The 23,415-nt window shown below is 33.2% G+C and overlaps 11 protein-coding genes across 11 annotated transcripts; 3 read left to right on the top strand and 8 right to left on the bottom strand.

The window, feature by feature from the left end:
• Positions 1-65: 65 nt before the first annotated feature.
• Positions 66-2,216, bottom strand: NAEGRDRAFT_72663 (uncharacterized protein; the record flags this gene model as incomplete). The annotated part of the gene is made up of 1 exon (XM_002672147.1): positions 66-2,216. One exon carries the CDS (start codon positions 2,214-2,216, stop codon positions 66-68), a length of 2,151 nt encoding a protein of 716 aa, XP_002672193.1.
• A 258-nt stretch (positions 2,217-2,474) lies between these two features.
• On the top strand, positions 2,475-3,524 carry NAEGRDRAFT_52353 (uncharacterized protein; the record flags this gene model as incomplete). Its single annotated transcript, XM_002672209.1, has 1 exon — positions 2,475-3,524. The coding sequence occupies one exon, from the start codon at positions 2,475-2,477 to the stop codon at positions 3,522-3,524; it is 1,050 nt and encodes a 349-aa protein (XP_002672255.1).
• Positions 3,525-3,863: 339 nt separating this feature from the next.
• On the bottom strand, positions 3,864-4,980 carry NAEGRDRAFT_72661 (uncharacterized protein; the record flags this gene model as incomplete). The annotated part of the gene is made up of 3 exons (XM_002672146.1): positions 3,864-4,007; positions 4,054-4,167; positions 4,216-4,980. The coding sequence occupies 3 exons, from the start codon at positions 4,978-4,980 to the stop codon at positions 3,864-3,866; spliced, it is 1,023 nt and encodes a 340-aa protein (XP_002672192.1).
• A 108-nt stretch (positions 4,981-5,088) lies between these two features.
• NAEGRDRAFT_81271 (uncharacterized protein) lies at positions 5,089-6,460 on the top strand. The gene is made up of 2 exons (XM_002672208.1): positions 5,089-5,153; positions 5,207-6,460. The coding sequence occupies exons 1-2, from the start codon at positions 5,123-5,125 to the stop codon at positions 6,274-6,276; spliced, it is 1,101 nt and encodes a 366-aa protein (XP_002672254.1). The 5' UTR covers positions 5,089-5,122; the 3' UTR covers positions 6,277-6,460.
• Positions 6,461-6,502: 42 nt separating this feature from the next.
• On the bottom strand, positions 6,503-6,952 carry NAEGRDRAFT_72659 (uncharacterized protein; the record flags this gene model as incomplete). The annotated part of the gene is made up of 1 exon (XM_002672145.1): positions 6,503-6,952. One exon carries the CDS (start codon positions 6,950-6,952, stop codon positions 6,503-6,505), a length of 450 nt encoding a protein of 149 aa, XP_002672191.1.
• A 338-nt stretch (positions 6,953-7,290) lies between these two features.
• NAEGRDRAFT_72658 (uncharacterized protein) lies at positions 7,291-11,435 on the bottom strand (the record flags this gene model as incomplete). The annotated part of the gene is made up of 2 exons (XM_002672144.1): positions 7,291-10,605; positions 10,824-11,435. The coding sequence occupies 2 exons, from the start codon at positions 11,433-11,435 to the stop codon at positions 7,291-7,293; spliced, it is 3,927 nt and encodes a 1,308-aa protein (XP_002672190.1).
• Positions 11,436-11,538: 103 nt separating this feature from the next.
• Positions 11,539-12,510, bottom strand: NAEGRDRAFT_81270 (uncharacterized protein; the record flags this gene model as incomplete). The annotated part of the gene is made up of 2 exons (XM_002672143.1): positions 11,539-12,191; positions 12,323-12,510. 2 exons carry the CDS (start codon positions 12,508-12,510, stop codon positions 11,579-11,581), a joined length of 801 nt encoding a protein of 266 aa, XP_002672189.1. The 3' UTR covers positions 11,539-11,578.
• Positions 12,511-12,789: 279 nt separating this feature from the next.
• On the bottom strand, positions 12,790-14,481 carry NAEGRDRAFT_72656 (arfGTPase-activating protein; the record flags this gene model as incomplete). The annotated part of the gene is made up of 1 exon (XM_002672142.1): positions 12,790-14,481. The coding sequence occupies one exon, from the start codon at positions 14,479-14,481 to the stop codon at positions 12,790-12,792; it is 1,692 nt and encodes a 563-aa protein (XP_002672188.1).
• A 198-nt stretch (positions 14,482-14,679) lies between these two features.
• On the bottom strand, positions 14,680-15,981 carry NAEGRDRAFT_72655 (uncharacterized protein; the record flags this gene model as incomplete). Its single annotated transcript, XM_002672141.1, has 1 exon — positions 14,680-15,981. One exon carries the CDS (start codon positions 15,979-15,981, stop codon positions 14,680-14,682), a length of 1,302 nt encoding a protein of 433 aa, XP_002672187.1.
• A 1,037-nt stretch (positions 15,982-17,018) lies between these two features.
• NAEGRDRAFT_72654 (uncharacterized protein) lies at positions 17,019-20,621 on the top strand (the record flags this gene model as incomplete). Its single annotated transcript, XM_002672207.1, has 1 exon — positions 17,019-20,621. One exon carries the CDS (start codon positions 17,019-17,021, stop codon positions 20,619-20,621), a length of 3,603 nt encoding a protein of 1,200 aa, XP_002672253.1.
• Positions 20,622-20,901: 280 nt separating this feature from the next.
• NAEGRDRAFT_72653 (uncharacterized protein) lies at positions 20,902-22,692 on the bottom strand (the record flags this gene model as incomplete). Its single annotated transcript, XM_002672140.1, has 3 exons — positions 20,902-21,472; positions 21,542-22,418; positions 22,470-22,692. The coding sequence occupies 3 exons, from the start codon at positions 22,690-22,692 to the stop codon at positions 20,902-20,904; spliced, it is 1,671 nt and encodes a 556-aa protein (XP_002672186.1).
• Between the last annotated feature and the right edge of the window lie 723 nt (positions 22,693-23,415).

The following is a 23,415-nucleotide window of genomic DNA, read 5'->3' as shown; positions in this document are numbered from 1 at the left end:
ACAAATAAGACAACCTGTGCGGAAATGGAAGCATTTTTTACTGTTCGGAGATTGAATTGTTTGAGCTAATCACTGTTTTCTATTGATGATATTGAAACATTAACGGTGTCACTACTATGGTTTCCAACTGATGGCAATGAGAATGCTTGCTCTTGTTGGGACTTGGACCAGACAGATCCTGCCGTTGATGGTTCCTTATTGTCTGATTTTTCTTCAACCTGTTCAATAACCAGTTGGCTACCATCAGAAGATATAATGCTTGTGTCTTGCTCGATAGTGACAATATCTTCATCTATTGGATTGATAAAAACTGTTGGAGATATGGATTCATCAGCTTCAGGGGTTATTTGGGTATTGATCGAGAAAGAATTATCTTCTTCTATCTTTAAGGAAGTATTTTCTTGCTCTTGAACTTGGTGATTGCCGATTGTTTCCTCACTTTCCACAAGGAATTGATAAGTCTCTGTTTCTTCAATTGGGGAGAGATTTGGATTGTTGAATGCTTCCTCCTTCAATAGGTTGTTTGCCTCTTCTGCAACTTCCTCCTCAGTTGTAACACTCGTAATTGGATTCATCTTTTTGAAATCTTCCAGGTCTTTAATGTATCTTGCTTGCTCTAAACATAATTCAAAGTATGATGTTGGTCTCACAAAGAAATTCAAGTTCAAAACATCATCATCTACATCAATAAACCCATTTCCAGCCAACTCTGAAACTCGATAGAATCTATTATACCCCCAACATTCTCCAGATTCGAAAATTGAGGCAAATGATCTTTCAATATTCTTTGAGGTATCTCTCTTATTTACCATTTCAACCTTGTAGTGGTACTTTTTAGGTTCAGTCAACCCTTTGAACATTTCTAAAAAGACAGATATAAAAACTCCCTTGGCAACTCCTGTACCATTTGGATAAACCTTCAACCTCCATTGCAATCCATTAATAGTGATTGGATCAGAATAAATAACTTCGGTTGTTTTAAGTAATTCAGAATAGTTTTCTATACGAAACTGGCCTCCTTCGTATGGTGGAACAATTTCATTAGGGAAACTTTCTGTTACAGCAATCTTATTGAAGGCAACTGTTGGCTTCTTATTGATTTCATCCACTACACGGACAATGTCTGGAGTTTTGGATATCAAAACACATTGTGGACTCGTCTCAATTTGTCTTCCCAACTCTTTGGTTAGCTTCTCTAACATGGCAATTTCATCAATAATCATATTCTTTTGGGAGACCAATGATGAAAGCTTGCTCTTATAGAGTGAATCCAAATTAGTACGCATTTCTTCGACAGTTTCATTGATTGTTTTTAAGGTTTCCTCCTTTGCTTTGGTAATTCTCTTAATATTTTCTTCGATACTCAGTGTGAGAGAGTTCAAATCTTTCAGACGAGTTTTAACAGTTTCAGATTCTACCTTTACAATGTCAACACATTCCTTGTAAACTTCATTGACCTTTTTAAATTTGTGATTTTTGTGTTTTTCCTCAAACATTGCACAATCAGAACAGATTGGCTCCTTACAAGTTTCACAATAATAAATCAGAGGAAGATCGTGGCTAGAACAATGTTCATTCACTAAACTTGCTCTTGAAGGAACAATAGTTTTGTCCTTCTTGATTTGAGTTTGAAGCTTTTCCAACTCAGATGAAATCTCTGTTACAAATTTACAATTAACTAATTGACTTGTTGAAAGGGGTGATCTACAGTTTGGACAAGAACTCTTTTCCGAGATCCACTTCTTTGCACATCCCAAACAGACAATTTTGGAACAGCAAGGGCACAAGTGAGGTGATGAAGGTTTGTTGAAACATAAAAAACACTTTACCAACTGATCCAAGGGCTTATTGAAAATGGCACTACTCTCTGATGTTGAAGAAAGTGGAGAAGTATTACTCTTCAATTCAAAATCATTGTTATTGGCTCCCCTTGGAGTATTGTAATCCATCAAGGTTTGAGTATTATGCAAAATGACTTCATCCATATTCTTTGTTTGTTCCCCTCTGATATCAGAGTGAGAATAGGTGCCATGTAAATTTGAGCTCCTATAATGTTGTATTGGTGAGAGATTACCCAACTTCATACTAGTACTATTAGAATTTGATGAGGCAGAACCAACATTAGATGAAGACCCTACTGTCGAGGAAGTGTGGGTTATTCTCTTCCCATATGGAAAATTATTGTTGTTAGTATTGTTGTTCGCAGCCGAAGACATGTTTTAAAACAAAGCAATAAGGCTTTGATGTGTTTTTTCCTATTTTTTTTGATGATTCAAAATTGGGCGCCAAACCTTAAATTTATTACTGTTACATATTTTGGAGGCAAGCACTATTAGTCTCTTCCTCGTATTGCTCATCATCAAAATATAGAACAATAATACAAATATCGAATCCGATGTGATGATGGTTATTAATTGATTAATTAAAGAAGAATTCTTCATCAGGAATATTATTAAATAATTAAATTAAAAAAAATGTTGCAATCATCATCAAAGGGAACATCGTCGTCAAATAACAATAATTTGAACAAGAAGGAATTGGAAAGACAATTCACTGAAGTTGCTCTCAGACACCGAAAAGCTATTCAAGACTATGAAAAAACTCTCGAAGAATACAAGGAATTATATAAAACTCTCACCTTCATTCCACAAAGTTTAAAACAAAGTTGTATGATACCGATCGGAACACATCAATTGGCTTTCATGCCTGGACAATTGGTACAAACTAATGAAATTACAGTTTCGCTGGGAGAAAATTACTTTATTAAAACTTCTGCTTATCAAGCTAGAGAAATACTCAAGAGAAGAATTAAAAAGGTGATGGAAAAATTGGAACAAGAGAGAAAATTATTACACACAGTTTATGAAGGAATTGGTCTGAGTAAACACTCGAATATTCTCAAGGAAGAACAAAAGAAATCAAAGCGAGAGGAGGAAGAATATCAAGACATGTCCGAAGCTACCAAGCTTGAACAAATGTTTAGAGAAATGGAGATGAATAGTAATGGATCATTACCTGATTTTTCAGAAATGGAGGATATTGAATTGCCATATAATTCAAAGGGAATGGATCGGGATGAATTGTACTATCGTCACAAAACAACAAGGAAGGATGAAGAGGATATCTTGGAAATTTTGGAAGAATTAGAAAGAGAGGAAGCAACAGATATGAAGAAGGGTGGTGTGAATATTAACTTGAATAAGCATATCGAAGAGGAGGAAGATGAAGAAGATGAAGGTGAAGAATTTGGTGAAGAAGAAAAGAGACTCCAACAAGACATTCTCAAATATTTCCATAGAGCTACTGGTGGTGCAAGTACTGAGCCAAAACAACAACCAAAGAAGTCTCAACAACCACCAAAACAATCTTCCTCCACCATGAAAGATACCACTTCATTTAACATTGTCGAAAGAGATGCTTTACCAAGTCAATCATCGATATTTAAGGCCTCTCCAGGTAATACCACACATGAACAACCAAAGAAGGTGTCAAAATTCAAACAAAGAATGATGGAAAATAAATAAGTGTTTTTAAAATTTAATCAGATTTCTCCTTCTTTGAACCAATAGTCAACTTGTACATTTGATAGACAACAATGACAACAAGAGCTCCAAGAAGAAGAAGAGCTTCCTTAGCACTACGTTCAATTAATCTCTTCATGTCCATATCGTGACCAACTTGTTCAATCATTCTTGCAACAGTTTGCATTTGTGGACCAATTCTTGATGGATACAATTCAGCACGATAATCGTCACCATTTTCAGTTCCAAAAAAGTCCCAACTATTTTACAATATTCCAAAAATTGATTGAATATTTAAATAATTTAAAATTTATAATTTAGAAATAATAATAATAATGGAACTTACCATGCATGAGGATTAAATCTATCTTGTACTGCAGTTCTTGGATACAAGACAACAATGTTATTTTGTTCAGCAATTCTATTGTAACCAGAGTAGAGAGGGAATTCATCACCAGTTTGATCACAACCATGGAATGCAACGTGCTATAATATAGTGAATTAATGATTAATCATTTGCAATTCAACTTACAATATGTTTGCATTTAGTTTCATCCTTTTGACAAGCTGATGGAATGTAAATGTATCCAAAATCTCCCATCAAGTGTCTTTCAGAATCGAATGGTCTTTGGTCAATTTTAAAGAGCTATCATTGTGTTATCATGAAATTCAAGTTTAAATATGAAAAACTTACATTCTCGGCACTGGCAACAAAATTGGCCTCATTAACAAAATTATCTTCACCAATGACAAATTTGAGAGCATCTCCTACTAAATCAAATCCACAATTTTGAATGTATGGTTCCTTGATTTTCTCTCCACATTGATTCTTTTCGGCATTAGCATAATCAACAGAGACCATAGAGTGACCGGATGGAATATCAAGAACAGTCTTGATATTTCCCTTTGGAACACCCAAAGTTTCATACATTTCCTTAGATTTCAAAGCTGCTTGTTGAGTCAAACTCTTATCCTTACTTCCACTTTGCAAATAAATCTTGTGGGAAGGAAGATGATCCAAATTATCAATCAAATTGAAATAAATAAACTTGTCGAACATTTCCATAAATTCAGACATTGGAATTTTCTCAGTATGTTTAAAACAAGTTTCCAAACGAGACATGTTATTCTTCACACAATAATATGGAAGGCCTGAAAACGAAGCAACACCTCCAACCTTTTGTGAGTGAGCAACTTGCATCATGATAGCCATAGAAGCTCCAGCACCAAATCCCGACACTGTCAAATTCTTCAACTTGCTAAATGATGGAAGATTATCCAGAGTTTTATATTCTTCTTCTTGTTGATTAATAGCATTTACCAAAGATGATGAGCCAAAAAAGCCAACAACAATTATTGCTATCAGCACCACCACTACTAGCCGGCAAATATTATTGTTATTATTAATGATATTACTATGAAATGAAAGCCTTGTGGTATTTTCGAGTGGTTGACGCATTTTTTTACGCTCCTAAGAAATTCGTTGCAATTCAAACGGAAGAAAATTTGAAAGAAACTTCAAAGCCTTGAAAAATTTTCCAAAACTTTTTAAAAAACGCCCGATGATGAAGAATTAATTTTAATCAAAATAATCATTATCTATGATGATGATGCGGAAACAATATTATATTGGTAAGCTGTTAAAGATTATTAATAATATTAATAATAATTTAAATAATAATTAGAAAAAAATATGAAGAGATTAAATAGTGTGGGAGGACTTGTCGGAAGAAGAAGCGAAAAGATTTTGATTGATTTTAATAGTAGTAATAATATTGGACATTGGTCTTTTATGAATGTTCATCATCACCTCAAAGGAAGAACCTTCTCAACATTATCTTTCCATCATCAAGAAGAAGGTTCCGGAACCACAATTTCTCATCCAATGTCCAACATTACAAATAATCAAAGAACCACTGTTGTATTATGTCATGGTTGTTTTGGCTTTGCCTCTCAATTCTTCTTTATTGAAAAGAAGCTTATTGAGAGTGGAAAATTCAGAGTTTTAAATTATTGGTATCCTTCCTATAGACAATCAATAGAAAGATCATCGAGTGGATTGTATGACTTTTTGAATGAGCATCGACAGAGCAGAGATCATGTCTTGTCGAGAAGTGCTTCTGTATGGTATTCAAATTATGTTAAGGAACAACAGCAACAAGAAACAAGTGATGAGATTAGTAATGAAGATGAAAGTTTTCACTTTGTAACCCATTCGATGGGGAGTATGATTGTCAGAAACTTTTTGGTCAATAATGTACAAAATAATTTAGATATCAATGATGGCAATATTTGTGATAATTTACTGAAACAGGATGCTCTGAAATTGATTCAAATTTCTCCTCTGTTGAGTGGTAGAGTAAAATTGGCAAGAGATTTGAAATTTCTTCATCCTATGGCTAAGGTTTTGAGAAGTTATCCAGAGGAACCAACCATTGTGGAACAATTTATGAATCATGTTGAAAGTGATGGATGGGATGAAGTATTTGCCAAATCATTTTGGTGGGCACAAGATTCTGTTTTAAGTAATAAGGTTAGAATGACCAATATTGTCACTTCGATGACAGAATTCCAACAAAATGAACCATCTCTCTTCTCTGATTTGGTTCTCACTGTAGATGAACAGACAGCTTCAATCCCTCTTCATTTGAAGGATTCACCTCATACAGAGTTGGTTTATGTGAAGGGAGATCATGCCAGTATCTTGAATAGAGACGTTTGTATTGACAAGGTTTTACAAGTGTTATCAAGTTGAACTAAATGAACTTGTATGAAAATGCAATTTATTGGAGAAATTACAAGAATATATATTGAGGAATAATGATGTATTAGCGTAATACCCAAATGGTGTAAAGAATAATATTCAAAATATGGATCCAAGTCAATATGTCCTTCCATTCAAGCATGTTTAAATCTCTTAAAAAGAATACCTTAATTGGAAAATCAGTTCATTATAGAATAATATGCAACAAGAGAAAAGTTCACTCTTCCAATGTCAAATCTTGAACATTTTTCTTCAATTCCTTCAAATGCATCTCCAATTCCTTCGTCTCAGATTCATAAGTTTTTGTTATAAAAAGATTCATTGCACTTGGTGTTTGTCCTTTAATCTTAGCTGCTTGTGCCCTGTAGGTACTTGCCTTACTTTCGGCGGCATGAATTTCTTGTTGGAGTATGTGGATTTTTGATTGTTTTTCCTCAATTAGTCCTCTTAAAGATTGAGGCAAATCTGCGGTTGATAAATCTTCTACTGGTAATTCGAGAGAGAATGCTCTTGCATAGTTAAAGGCAGCTCCTTTCCAAAATCTTTCTGATTGTACCAATTGACCGTGAGTGGATTTGTTTAGTAGGAGAAGTGTTGGTATTTGTTTGACAGATAGGAACTTGAAGTCCTCGTGTAAATCGAGGAGAGGAAAGATTGTTTTTGCCATTTTTTTTGATATTTAATAGCCAATCATATTTAGAGCTGGATTATAAAAGTCAGTTTGAAAGGTTACACAGTTGACAAAGAGATCTACATGAAAATATTAATTGTGGGCGTAACCTTTTAGAAAACAATGAACTTTCCATTAACTATATTCATTACATTTACAGTTTTACAATTGGTTCGTAAATACAGCTTACTTGGTTTGATAGAATTGAAATAGGGGATTTAACTGTGCTACTACATCCTTCTGAATTGCATTTCTTCTTCACTATTACGAAATGGGTCCTAAACAAAAGATTACAAAGGGAATCCACTAATTAAATAATCCACACAACTAACAGTTTACTTTTTAACCTTTTTTCTATTAATCTTACTGTTGAGTGATCTAATTTCAAATCTGGTATTATGTGGAATTTCATTAAAGAGTGGATCTCTGCAAATGATATCTAATCTATTGGCAATAAAATAGATACAGAAACGTTTCAAACTAACATCACCAATCATGTCTGCAATATCCAAAACAGTAATCACATTATTAACATCAATAAACTTTTCAATAAAAGATCTGGCCCAATCTCTCACCTCTGGCAAATCATACTGACTTGCAGCAACGAATAGTTCAATGGCATTTTCTGACAAGATGGTTGGGAACTTTCCAGAATACATCCAATATAGAATTGCTTCAATAGATTGCATTGAGGTATCATTCAATCTAATTTCATTAGTCTTACTCTCTGAGAAATCCATGTTAAACATTGTACGGAAGAACTTGGATCTATATACTAAAATACTCTTGTGAACAATAATGTACTTCCATTCAAGTTCTGGTAAATCATCGGCTGATTTTGGAACATCAGTCATCCAATTGAATCCTTCTCCCTTTGCACTATCAATTTCCTCAAATAATTCCTCATCAAATGATTCCACTTCTGGCATTTCCTCTGGAATAGCTGATTCTTCCAAAGATTCTTCATTCATGGACTTGATGTATCTTGCTCTCTCCAAATTCAACTTGCTATAAAGATCAGGAGCAATAATTCTAACATATGGAGTGTCTTTGGTTTGTTCTGATGAAAATGTTTCAAATTCATTGGCAGTATTCAAAAAGTATTGTTCTTCTGGTCCAACAGCTGCAGGTTTTAAGAATTCTTGCATTGATTGTTCAATGAAATCACCAATGGTCAATTGGAGAGAATCGGCAGTGATAGAGTTACACAACATTTCACACAATAATGTTAATTTGAATTTCTTGGCAGCTTGATAGAGCTCTAAGCATTCCTTATCTGTTCTTACTAATTCAGGGTCAAACGAGTATGAATACACAAATTGTAAGCAACCCATAATACCATTAAAAGTCAAATCTTCAAAACCTTTGAATGTTTGAATGTCTATATATACATTTTTAAATGAGAGCACATTTTCCTCATCAGCCTCCATACTATATTGATAATCTTGTTGATTCAAGTGATCTCTAACATTTTGAATGGCCAATAATCTTCTTAAAACTGGATTTGAAATTACAACGTATTGGTGAGCAAAGATTTTACGGTGATCAGTGCATCCATTCTCATCCTTTTCATAGTAATTAATAATAAGGTCAGAATTATTTTCAATTTGGGAGGTAATCATGTCATAATATACGTCGAATAAGGTTCTGGTATATTCTAATCCTCCAACGTATCGTTTAACCATCTTTCTTACGGAATCAACCTTTTCTGGCATTTCCTTTGCCATGATTGGGTTAGATTGTGAAATTTTGGCAAGGGAAGTAAAACCCAAATTCTTAATACCTCCAGTGTAGATAAAATTTTGATTATCTTGTAAAACACTACAGAGGGCAGTTCTGTCGTTAAATTTCTTGGTCTGTTCACATTTTAAAGCACTCCAAGTGGAACTGTCAATAGAAAACTCCAATACTGTAGTATTCCAATTACGGTATACATAAATACCACCAATAAGAGTGAGTGTATTATTGGCAGTGGCAAATAATTGAGCATGTGAAAGTGCAGTGCTAGTTCCAAAAGTGACAATTTTGGTCCAATATTTCAAGTTCAAATCAAAGGCATACAAATCATCGAGAAAGGCTCCCTTATTGTTTCCTCCGTATACATACAAAATATCTCTGAAAACGACTGAACTACATCCGCATCTGCGAGAAGGTCCATTAGGTGCGTCAATTCTAATCCAAGAATTACTTGGAGCATTTCCAATTTTTGGCTTTCTGAGTGTTAAACTGTACAGGTGGTTAGAATAAGTATCTCCAGAAAATCCGCCAAACACGTAGAGCTTGTCTTCAAAATTGGTTGCTGAATGTCCAGCAATCTTGGATGGAAATACGGGCAATCTTTGTACGTTAGGATGATTGAATTGGCAGTCAATGAGATATGCATCCGAATAATAGTCACGATTCTCAGACATGCCCCCCAAGATAACAAATATTTCTGCAGTAACAATGTAGGTGAATGTGTGGAAAATTCTTGGATTAATGGTTTCCTTAAGAAGGGCAGGTTTGGCTATTCCTGAATCATTGAACGAAATCAAATCAGCAGTCACCCTTCCTTCATGAATACCACCAAAACTAAACCACAAGTGATTACCGTTACTAGCCACAGCATGGCCATATCTATTTAGCCAAAAGTTTGAACTAATGCTATTCTTGCTATACGAGGCCTCAACCTTGACATAACTCTCGATGGAAATTCTATTCTTTGCCTTAAAGTATTGAATATTTTCCCATACGGCATTATTTTTAGTGCAGCCTTTCTTCTTCCTATCTTCCTCCTCGTGATTCTCCTTGTTTTTGTACTTGGCACTTGTTTCCACGTTGAGAACATTGTCTGATGTGAGAGCAGCATCTCCAATCATTGTCAATACGACAGATGTTTTGATAATCTTCTTTTCCTTCTGTTGGAATTGGAATTGTTCCTCAGCAAGAGAGACAGATACATTATTACTCTCCAAATATTCCTCAATTTCCTGAATGAAAGAATACACCATCGCATATCCTAATAATTCACTTGATTTGGCTCTAATTTTTGCATAAATGCTTTCAATTTCCTCCTCTTGCATTTGACTTTTCAAAGACAATTGAGCATGAACTTGAGAAGCACTTCTTACCAAACTCATAATTCTATTCAAATCTATCAAGGGAATACATTTAAACTTGGGAAGAGTTTGAGATGGATAACCATTCACATACTTGACCCAAAGCTTCAAACCAACATGACTCAATTTGAAAGGAATTTCCGAAATTGAAAAGTGATTATTAGCAATATCCGAATCACTTGGTAATTCAAAATTTAATTTTCCTCTAATTGTAATTTCAAAACATTGTTCTGCATCAATCATAGCAAAATCTTCTCCATAAATTGATTGTAAAACTTCAATTTCCTGTGATCGATCAAGAGCATCCTGTTCTCCATCTTGATAGACAACTTCTGGAATTTCTTCTTCCAAATTCTTCTTCTTTTCTTTCTCATCCGATGATGATTGTTCAACAACAATTTGCTGAGCAACAACTTGATCATTCGGAGGAGGCGGATCCGAATTTCTCTTCTTTTCCTTTCCTTCCAAAGCAGGAGAAGAACCAGAAGCCTTTGATGTTGTTGTATGTTGGTGTTGTTGCTGAGAGTTTGATGATGACTTTTGCTTTGTTTTCTAGTCATTTTTTTTTTTGATTTCCTAATCAAAGAAGAGTGTGTGAAAATGGTTTCAAAATTATTGTATCATCTTGATTATTGATAATGTTACAAATGATATATTTCATAATCTTGTCAAATCTAGTTGGTTAAATAGTGAGTCCTTAGTCTTGCATTTCATATAGTTCTCTAAAGATGAAATTGTGAAATACTTTTTCAACACAATGAAGTGTGAACATAATTATTGATACTTTGAGGCACTGCAGTCACAATGAAACCATTCGTTCCCATTGAAACCCTCAAAAACTTATTAAAATCCAATTGATATAGCAAGGCAAGAGTTACACGTTCTGGAATTTTCTTTCCTGGCAGAATTTTATATCCATAATAGTAATAATCTGCTCTTTTCATAATATTGTAGATGTATTCAGAAACTAGTTGATAATTCCTTTCCAATGATGGTATTGAATCAGTATCATTCTCATTACAATTTTTCATATTTTCCATTTCTTTATTTTCAATATTTTCATTCCGATCATCATTAATATTATTTGTAAAATCAATTTCCAAACCTTCGGATGATGAACAAGAACTCATACTCCTCTCAATATCATCATCATCACCTCCCTTCTCATCATTCAATTTCCTCAATTTTGGAATTATAAATTGATTTTCATGTCTTTCCATGATGTGCTTCAATCCAGCAGAAGAATTTCCAATTTCCAAATAAATTTCATCACAATCCTCTTCGAAATAATTACGAATGGCATCGGGAAGATCACGTGGCGAGTAGCAACTAAAAATTTCATCGAGTTTGAGCGACCAAATCGCTTCCTTCTGTGGTTTCATTTTTTTTGAAAAATAGTTTACAATAAAAATTGCAATTTCAGAATGTAAAAACGTTATCTTCTCAAAACTCACTCCAGTACAGATGTCAGTCAATCAAGTATTTAGATAGAATTACATTTATTCTTTTTTAATGATGAAAAAAACTAAGCCATTTCTTGATAATTCTTCTTTCCCATACATCCCTTAATTAAATCAACAGGTAACATGATACCATCAATGAAAAGGAATGGCAAATCCTTCCAGAATGTAAATTGTGGAATAACTTCAGTTCCAGTCTTTTGCATTTTGAACTTTAAAATTGCAAATCCAATAATGAAATATAAAATCAAGGCGACCAATGCCAAGGTCATTATTAAACCTCCAATACCATATTGACCCAATGGTAAATCACTGTCATTGGTTGGATTATTTGGATCTGGTTTGACACCTGGACAAATTGACTTGGTTGAACCACTGAAAGAGTAGACAATAATTCCACCATTGATTTGTTCTTTCATGTATTTGAATGATGGAGCAGCTGGACCATTAACATCACATGAAATTTCCAAAGATAATTGTCTGGAAGTTCTATCCATTGAGACAGGTTGATGGACAACTTTGACACCTGCCTTTTCATCTGCTGGATTTAACAAGGTAACGGTTGGAGTATTTGGCTTTGAAATTGGATAGCAAAGATTGATATCATTTGAATATTGGAATGCTTGACCATCAACAAGACACACATCAGATGGTTTCTTCAATCCTCCACAAATATTACTATAGTTTCGAATAAAGATTTTTTTCAAGATTTTTTTTTCACAATATTCGAAAGGAACATCAATTTCATCATTAACATGATAAATTATTTAACACACAAATTGGTCTAATTTAAACTAATAACAACATACAAGTAGAATTTATAGTTTGGATCCTTGTCATCATTCGAAACATAGCCATTTGTGGTATCCAATTTGGAAACATCAATTGAAGTACCATCGGAGAGGGTAATGGAACAGGTTTGGGCGAGGATGCTACTTTCGAATAGCAAGAAGGTTATCAGGAGAAGGGTTCCAATGATGAGATGGTGTTTGGCCATTTTTTTTTGAAGTTTCGGTGAGTTTCGGAAAGAAAACTCCTATTTCTTGTTGAAGGAAAATGGAAAGTTGGCACGGAGTTGACAGTTTATTTTAATATTGTTGGTTTTTACAATGTGGAATGATTAGATCAGTTTTGTTTCCAATGAAATTTCTTTCTATTAGAAACTAATTTTACCAAACTGAACATTCCAACAAAAATAATAAGAAGAATATTCGAATCTACTTACAAATAAAAATTAGAAAGATTTTAATTTTTATTAGAAATTCAAAATTTATTTTCAAAATCGAAAAAATTTCAATTCATTGTTGATTTTATCATGGAATTGATCGAGTTGATAAAATTGAGACATTTCTAATAATGTAGACATTAGATAAAAGTTAAATTTTGATAAATCAATTTCAAAATCATAAAAATAGTTAAATAGTATTGTAAAGCATTTAACCATTAAATTTGGAACATTTCCATTTTTGGAATTTTTAAATATTTCACAATCAATTTCCAAAATATTATTTTTCACATCATTAAATTTACTATTTTCGTCCAAAATTATTTTAAATACTGAAGATTTACTTGTTAATACTGTTCGATGCAAATAAAATAATTCATTTTCTATTTTTATAGTAATATCACTACTTTTTTGACAATTAAATAGACATGTCAAGTTTTCTTTCGATTTAGGTTTCAAACTATAATTGAATGGTAAGTAAATCTTGATATTATTAACATTTCCATAATTGGAAATAAATTGTAAACATTTAAATAAATATAATTTAAGAAATGATACTGATCTAGTAGAATTTTCACCAATATAATTCTTAACCTTTTCAATAACAGTTTGTATTCCATTCATATCTTTAAATGTTAAAAACTCAAGTTTTTCCATAAAAAAATCCAAATCTGGGGTTGAATTATTAATAATACAAGCTAATGAAAATAAATCAATGCCATTAATATCATAATTATCATATAGTAACATGTTGAATATAATATTTAGCGTTCCAATTTCCTCATTTGTTAACAAATTATCATTTTCAATGAATTTATACAAATTAGGATAAATTCTTGAAATGAATGATTTAAAATAGGTCAATCCACATGGAGTTTCATCTCTCTCGCATTTTTGAAGAGTAATTCCATTTGTAAACTTTTCATTTTCACAAATTTTCAAGAAATAATATTTGTAAACTTTCAAATTCCTGTCAATTACAAAAATTCCATTAATTGTAGAAATAATTTGTAAAATAAAATCATTTTCTAAATTAAAATCAAACAATCTCGTCCCTGAACGTTTGAAAAATCCTCTTCCATTACTAAATATTGAAATTTCGTCTGACTGATCAATCATTGCTTGATAGATTGGTTTGTCAATTGATTGATAAGAGTTTAAACTCAATTCAATTGAGCTATCGGTTGAATTCTCTATCTGTTCCATTGTAAAATCTCTCAAATTAATTTCATACATTTTCTGACCTTGTTTAACTCTCACACAATCATTCGAATTTACACTCTTCAAAACTATTTCAATACTACCAACTGCTCCATTCCTTTCCAATAATTCCTTCAAATTACACCAGTAGCTCTTCATAAACACCTCATTCAATGCTTTACATCCCTTCCATCGCATCTCTTCATACTTTGCACGAATAAAACGTGTCATATCCTTCATTTCTTCCTTCCTATCTTGATCTTTCAATTCGGCTTCCAAAATTCGATTCACTGCATCATTTCCTCCTTGTTCAATCATTGCATTAAAGTGTTCTTCTTTCCAAGTATCCAGTCCAACAACTCTCAACTGACAAACATGTGTTCCAATCTTGGTTCGTTTAATTCCTGCACATGAAATACACGAAAGTGTGAATTGTTTAATATCGGCAAATCGGGGATTTGGTGCTTGGCAATCGGCACATTTATTGTTGCCTGGGAGAGAAACAAGTTGAGAAATTTGTTTGCTTGTTAGCAGTGAAGACATTTTTTTTGAATTATTTTGATGATGTCGTTGTAAAAGTTTTCAATATTAATATTACGTATCACTCTCCAATTAGGAATCAAAAGAGGTATGACTTGAGCAACCAGTGAAATTGAAATATTCCAAATTGGATTGAAAAGAATTGTGTGAATAAGCAAGTTATTATTTACCTAAATCAATATATTTATTATCAAATAAAAATTAGAAACGATAGGTAGAAACAGAAGCTCCATGATAAGCACTCTTTGGATTATCAACAGCAGATACTCCTTGAGCATAATCAGAAACCCATCCACTCTTTGGTCCAGTATAGGTCTCCATATGACCAATACTGTACTTGGCATTGGTTGGAGATGGTCCAATCACTCTGACATCACCAATTTGTGGAGTGCTATTATTTGGAATTGACTTCATTCCAGCCTTGGCCATGGTAGTTCCGTAATCCTTAGCTTCAGCTGAGGCAGGTCTGCTGAGAGAGACTCCTGTAGCAGCTTCAACAGCAGCAGCAACATAACCAGCACATTTGTGTAATGATCCTGGGTTGGCCATTTGGTCAGCAATTTGAGCAATTCTTTGTTTTGGATCGGCTGATAAAGTAACACCAGCAGCAGCTAATTCCTTAATTGCTTTTTGAGCTACTTGTGGTCCAGTAAGTTGCTTACTACGAGCAACTCTTTGGACACCAGCAGGATTAATTGGATTCTTGACACTGGTAGTAGCAGCAACAGTTTGAGTTGCTGGTTTGGCCAAATTGGCAGGACGAGGTTGTGGAATAGGAACATTGGCAACAGTTGCAGGTTTAGTGAACTTGTTGGTTGGCAAGGATGGGTTGACCTTTGAGAAAGTACTCACTGGACCCAATGGAGTCTTGGAGAATAATGCACTAGTTACTGAAGGAGCTTTCAAGGAAGCAGCTTTCATTGAGGCATATCTAGAAAGAGCAGCTGACAAGGCAGGATTGGTAGAAACCTTACTCAATCCAGCAAATGCAGCATTAATTCTACTTTGAATGGCATTTCTTTGAATGGAAACAGATGTTGGAGCACGTCCTGGTCCAGAAACTCTTCCAACTCTTGATCTGGCAGGTCCAGTTGGTGATCTACCTGGTCCAGAAACTCTTCCACCAACTCTTCCTCCAACTCTTCCACCTTTAGTTGCACCAATTGATCTAGAAGGTCCAGTTGGTGAACGACCAGGTCCAGAAACTCTTCCTCCAGTACTTCTTGATCTACCACCAGTACTTGATCTACCTCCAGTGCTTGATCTTCCAGAGCTACTTCCTCCTCTGCTGGATCCTCCTCTACTTCCAGAGCTACCTCCTCCTCTGCCACCACCACCGGATCCACCTCCTCTGCCACCTCCACCTCCTGAAGAACCACCTCCTCTGAGGGAGTCTGCGAGAGAGATGTAATCACTCAAGGTGTCGAATGCATCACTGCTGGCACACATGGCAACAGTGGCAAAGATTAGTACGAGAAATAAACCACCAATGAATCTTTTCATTTTTTTTAAAGATGAAAAAGTTTCGTCAAGTTTCAACAGTTTGGTTATAATGGTGTTGGTATCAGATGCTACTTGTAATCAATTTTAGATTGTAATAATTGATTACAGTAAGATAATGGATTTCTTTTTTGAAAATTAATTGGATACAACCAATTTCCGTTGATGAGCTGTTTCACAAAACTCAATCATTTATCTCACGGGTGGCTAACTATGGGTCATTTTTGGCTCAGGCAATCGAGCATTTGTGTCCCACGAGTTTTTAAATAAAATTGGAATTTGTTGTTGCTCATCAATAAATAATTTTCAACTTTTAAATCGATTTATAATACATCTAAAGTTGATCTTTGTCATTCTTTTGAACATATGAGTACTAGTATTGTTTATTTATTGCTTGGCAACTTTCCGAGTCTGTAGATATATTACAAGAATAACATAAAGCCACAGAAAAATAATCTTCAAAGTGTGCCCTCGTTCATGTAAAGTTCCACGTTGGTCAAAAAACTAATCCAATAATTTAAAACCTACTGTTTTCTACTACTTGTTGATGTTAATAATTATTTGACCAACGTGGAACTTTGCATGAAACATACCAACAGTCTCCATTATATTTTCATCAAAGCAAATTAATTCCGTTAAAAAATAAAAAAATTTAAATGTTTATTCATTGTATGAACCTGGCGGGTTATTACTAGTAATCTAATTAAATATTTAATTTATGAATTGGTTCTAGTTTCTTGAGAATAATACTTGGCTTGAACATCCTAGGTAAAGAACTCCGGCTGTGTTGGGTCTTCATGACATTTTTTTGAGTAAAAAACAAAAAAATGTCATGAAGAAAACAACGTACAAGTTGTTGTTGTTGTAAACAGCCTGGCACAAGAAATGTTCCTGATAATATAATAATCAACAAAAAAACGTCACGTTTATGTCACAGTCATTATCAGAAGCTAATAAGATTTGTTGAAAAATTGGCAAATGATGAAACGATCAAAGTTGAATATAATTCAGAAAAAGGATTTTCGGAAATTAAAGAAGGCATGGGGAAATGTAAACATGCTGATACACGATCATGTGCTAACTGTAAAAATAATAATACTACATGTAAAGGAGTTGCTGTGGAAAAAGTATGGAATTTATTAAATTATGATGGAAAAGTTTGTGACAAACGAAACAATGAAGTAGGAATTGTATCATTTAATGATAATGGAAATTTCATTTTCAAATCATTGAAATGTGGAAATATTAATTTAAATCGGAATGGAGTTTGCACAGATTGTTATCAATTATATGAAAAATTGCGACATATGACAACCACTAAATCAAACAACTCTGACGAAAAATTAATCAAACAAAAAGATCAAATAGAGAAATTAAGAAAGAAAGTATCTCAATTAAAATCTATGTTAACAAGACGGGAAGAAAAATTGGATTCATTAGAGGAAAAACTATCCAAAATTCATCATCACAAACTTGTAAAATTGGTGATTGCTGCTATTGAAGATGAAAAACTGCATGAACAACAATTTTTCTACCAATTAATGGAAAATACTTTGGAAAATATCACTAATTATAATAAGTCAAGAGGATATCAGTATAAGGAATCTATTATTCATTGGTGTCTAATTTTAAGATATTTTGGTGGATCAAAAATATGGAAAATATTGAAAGGAAATGGCTCAGCTTTGAATTCTCAAACAGCCCTTGATGAAGTGAATTTATTACTTCCATCTCTAGCAACAGTGAAATCTTATCTTCCCAAATTATCTACAGGGCAAACCTCTGATTTAGATTTGCAATCTTTATTGAAATCTATACAGAAAAAGAAAGTTACGAATAATATAATAATTTCATATGATGAAATAGAAATAAGAGGAGGGTTATGTGTTCTTAAAGATTCTGGAAAAGTTATAGGATTTGCAGATTATAATGAAAAAGATTTTGATCAGCTATACAAATCTAAAGAAGAAATTGTACCTTCCCAAATTGCTTCTCACATTTGCCAATTCTTTGCTACTACAATTGATGGAAGTGTTTCTTTCCCTTTAATGTTTGCAGGTTGTACAAAATCAAGTCATGCAGATTTTTTGGAAGATCAAGTAAAAAAGATTAAGGAACAGTTTGAAAGAATTCAGTTAAATAATTATTCTTTCCAAGTTGTAGGTTTCAGTAGCGATGGATTGACTGGAAATTTAACATTTTTCCAAACACAAAAAATATTTCCCAATACTGTTCACTTCTTTGATTACTCTCATCTACTAAAACGATTACGAAATAGATTACTAAATGAAACCATGACTATAGATGGCATTTCATTTTCAATTGAGACGTTATTGATTGCCAAATCTGAATCAAATTTAACTGATTGGCTACCTAATTCTGTGATTTATCCTACTGACAAAATGGCTATGGATCCCGTATTTGCATTATTAGAAACTAATTTAATTGATGGTTTGGCCAAATCAAAAAATACTACTTGTCAAACAGTCTCTAAATATTTAAAACTAATGCAGGATATTTATTATATTTTCAAAAATGATTATTGTTGGGAAGCAAAAGAGATTCTGTTAGACTCTGTTTTTCAATTTATTAATCCATGGCAAAAATCAAACGATATTTCTTTAAATAATGAATTATTTGATCATATTATAATTACATTAAAATCCTTAAAGGAGCTTAAGACAAGATTTCCAACAATTGAGCTATGTACTTGTAGCTTATCTACATTAATGGTAGAACATTGTTTCAGCATTGTTAGATCCAAAATTAGATATCCAACATTTATGGATTATTGTTCCTGTTATAGATCTGTTTGGTTAGTGTTAAAAGCAAAACTAAGTGACGGACCATTTGTTTTGAGAAATGAGAGTTATTCGAATTGTTATGGAAAAATAGATTTGGAATTGGAGTATGAGGAATTAACTAGAAAGAAGTATAAGAAGAAGAATAAGAAAAAACTTACAGAGGAAGAAGAAGATCAAATATTAGAGAAAGAAAATAGTTTTACTGAAATGTTCGATTATATATTGGATGCTGTAGAAGGATTTGAACCTCAAAGAAACACTATGCTCATACGAGAATTCATGTGTAAAAATCCACCGAACATTGACTCAAAAAACATCATGAATAATATTTACATTCTTTGTAAAGAATGTAATCAACCTTTTGTGAGATTGAAATCATTTTTGAAACATGTAATGAACGTTCATAATTATTCATTTTCAGAGGGAAAGCAGTCAATGATTGAAGCTTTATTGAAATCAATCAAACAGTCAGATTCTTCCAACCTATTGGACAGTGATAATTTATTAACACTTATTACAAATACTGTTGATAAATCAATAGTAGATCAAAAAATTAGACCTTCAGAACCAATCCCACGAGCTTCCAGAATTTTATTCAATGATGATTTGTACACACACAATAAGGGTCTTCCATTTCAACATGATTTTGGAGATGACAAATATATTCTGTTTGATTTTGAAACAACAGGATTTTGGACAAATGATGATCCACCAAAAATAACAGAATATTGCTTTTTAAATATGGCAACAGGTGAATCAATTTATGGATTAGTAAATCCAACAAAATCAATTTCATATCATTCAACAAAGATTACTGGAATCAATTTGAATTATGTAAGAGACAAACCAATCATTGAAAAGGAGCTTGATTTTATTATTGATTTTATTAGTAATACTAAAGGGAAAACTTTCTTAATTGCGCACAATGGTGAGATACTTGATTTCAAAGTATTTAAGAAAGAGTTTTATCCGAAAAGAGAATCAAAGTTTGAAAATATAGTTTTCGTAGATTCCTTGAAATTAATGAAAAGCCACAAAGATCTACATCACAAATTACCAAAAAAAGAGAGTAGTGGAAGAACTGCATTCAAAGAAGAAATGTTAATTGAACATTTCCAAGTGGGAAATGTTGCGGATTGTCATTGTGCATTCTTTGATGTAATTGGATTATTTAATATTTTAAACAAATTTTTTGATGATGTTAACACAGCCATTTCGAATATTCAAGAATTCTCTAAAACCTCAAATATTGAGAAAAAAAGAAAGAAATCAAATTCAGAATCCAAGCTTACTAAGGTAACAGGATGCCGTTGTACAACCAGTTGCTCAAACCTTAAATGCTCCTGTAAGAAGAATGAACGATATTGCTTTCCAAATACTTGTAAATGTGATCCAGATATTTGTGAACAACAAGGTTGCAACTATTGTAGACATGAGAGAGGAATTAATAAGTGTGGTGATTGTTTCAGGTTGTTTTGTGATTCATGTTGGCATCAATTATATTGCATAGATTGTTTTACAGAACTTTTCTATCCAATTTATCCATGCCACATTTGTTTAGGATACACAAAATCACTTGATGAGTGTAATCAATGTGGAGTGGAGATTTGTAATTTATGTGAATTTCAAGGAGTTTGTAAAAATTGTTCCACTCATTTCCCTCAATTTGTCTGTGAATCATGTCACTTCAGAACTCAGTCAGTACGTAGATGTCATGATTGTGGATCTCTTATTTGTGATTCATGTGTTAAATTTGAAAGATGGTGCAATAATTGCTTATTTGAGGAAATTGAAATTGAACCGCAACCTTCTCAAATCATCAACTCTCAAGATATTTAATTCAAAATTTTACATTTCGTTATTGAAGTAAGAAGAAAGGTACTTACCAATTTTTGTATTAGTATTTCGAATAAAACTCGTTATATTTGATTTTGAGCTCGGTTAGTCATTTTTCAATACCTTTTATGGTTATATTTATTTTTATGATTGTTGCACACATCAAATTCTTTATTAGGGGTTGATAAAACCCCAAGATTTTTCGTCAACAGGTAAACGATAGAGTCTAGTCTTTAAATATGATTATTTACATTTTCAAAACATTTATTGATTGTATATTGGTTCAAATAGTACAACTTGTAATATTTACTGTGGCAAAAAAAACTCGTGGGTCGGAGACTTCACGAAAAAAATCGCTAGAGTTAGCCACCCGTGATTTATCTAACATCCACAATGACCAAATTTTGACAATATCAAACATGCAAAGTGCACCAGGATCTAAGAATCCTAAAACTCTGTCTCCAAGATAACGAGATCTACCCCTTTTGGCAAGCATTGATTTTGTACTATCCATTCCTTCATTTGCAACTTTAACAATGGTTTCCACATCGATAGATTCTTCTTGTTCCTGTAAATATTCACTGACTGGAATGAGAGTATCGAGCATTGTTCTGTCTCCCTTCTTTGAATCACCCAATTCCATCATTCCGTGCACTCCCTCAATGAATGCCTTCTTGTGATCGAATGAATTCGTTTTCAATGATTTGGAATATCTTAAAAAGAACATGGAAATAATAGCTCCTGAACTACCTCCACTATTTTGAACACAAATTCCAATTTGATAAACCAATTCGGCAAGTGTCATTTTCAAATCTTGTTTTTTGAGGATGTGTTGTTGAATTGATTCACAAGCTCTAAAATATTCCAAATATATAAAATAGTTATAAATTATATAATTACATAATGTGATATTTTGTACATACCTTTCAATGGCACTCCCGCAATCCCCATCTCCAACTTCACTGTCCAAAGAATTATATTCTTTAATTCTTGTCAAGATAAAATCACAAACGACCCCTGTGAGTGAGAGGAATTTTTCTACTTGTGAATTTTCCTCAGTAGATATGATGGATTTTGTTGTGGCTGTTATTCCTATTTGAGGGGACAGTTTAATACCTCCAGTTGAGTGACTAGTTCTCGAAGAATTGTTTGATTTTTTGGAGAGATTCAAACTAGTTGGCCAAAACATTGACTCTGTTGGAGTGTCCAAGAGTTCTAATAATTGTTCAGAGTTTTGAGCTAAATTAAGCAAGCTGAGAGAGAATCCATGCATATTCAGAGCAGTCATGAATGTTCCAACATACACTCTCTCAATAGAAATGTTTTGATTTTCCAATAAGGTAATTACCACCCTTGCAATATTGTACATTTCCAACAAGGTGGTAGATCCTAAATTATTAATCATGAGAGCAAATTTGAGATTCTCGGCACTGAATTCCTTTGGTAATAAATGTTCAATCATTGTGTTGGAAATTTCAGTGACTGGATTAGTTGGAGAAAATGTAAGTCTGCAAACGCCCTTCTCTCCATGAATTCCCAAGCCGAGCTCATAGACAGGATCGCTGTCACTCAATTCATAGAGTGGTTCCGAATTACCTGGCATTGAAATACTATTCAATCCAATTCCAATACTCCTAATAAATGATTCATTTCCATTATTCAATACTTGTTCCGATGTGATTTTTAATTTTGATTTCATAAACTCAAAAATCTCACTCAATGAATCACCTCTCTCAGCCATAGCTCCACACAATTTATGAATAAAAACAGTTCCAGCAACTCCTCTCTGATGAGTAACATCTAATCATTCAAAAACTTTACAATCTTCACATATATATTCAAACAACATACCATCTCCCACAATAATCATCTCCACATTATATCCATCTTGAATGGCCATTTCTCTAGCCAATCTAAAATTCAATATATCTCCTGTATAATTCTTCACAATCAACAAGCATCCCTTTCCTTCTTCATCAACTCGTCTCCTGCTTGTAACAGCAGTGATTGCCTTGAAGATTTGCAAAACACTCGGAGAAGTAAAAACAGCTCCCAAAACAGCAGCTGTGAGCATTCCTTTTGCAACAAATCCTTCATGTGATGGTGAATGTCCAGATCCTCCTCCTTTTCATATTTGTTCATCACCATCAATAATATTAAAATCAAATTAAATTCATCAAATCATCAAATAATAAAATTAAATAGTATCACCAATTTATATATCCAAATCCAACAAATGAATATGTTACTAACCAGAAATTAAAGCAACTTGTTTTCTATTATCAAATCCCTTCCGAATCAAAATAAATTCCTCTTCATTCTCCTCATTTACGATATGCTCCAAATTGGCGGGAAAAATCATTCCGAGACCTTTTAAGGCGCCACCAACGATCATTTCATTTTTTTTGAATTTTTTGTGAAATTACAAATTCGATTAATTTCTCTTTTTAGAAGCTTAAAGAGATTGAAGTGTCTTGTTGGAACCTTTGAAAGATTTCAGTCTGGAAAGGGCGGAGTCACACTCCAAACCAACAAAAAAAAATTCAGCATGTTACACGCCATCTGTCACTTGCCAAATTATCTGATATTTTGTGTAGTGACTTTGACATTTTTATTATTGCTGCCAATTTTTACACAAGGCCAAAATCTTCCCCTCGAATATAAACTCTCCAAATTTATTGGACAATCCCAACATGCCAGAAACTTGAAACTCTATCAACCCCTTGACATGTCCTTCAATGGCATTGACACACTTTATGTTCTTCACGATTCCCAATTGACCGCCATAAATGTCACT

This window comes from Naegleria gruberi (genome assembly GCF_000004985.1).
Source record: "Naegleria gruberi genomic scaffold NAEGRscaffold_55, whole genome shotgun sequence".
Lineage (NCBI taxonomy): Eukaryota > Heterolobosea > Eutetramitea > Acrasida > Naegleriidae > Naegleria > Naegleria gruberi.
This window is presented reverse-complemented; position numbering and strand designations above follow the sequence as displayed.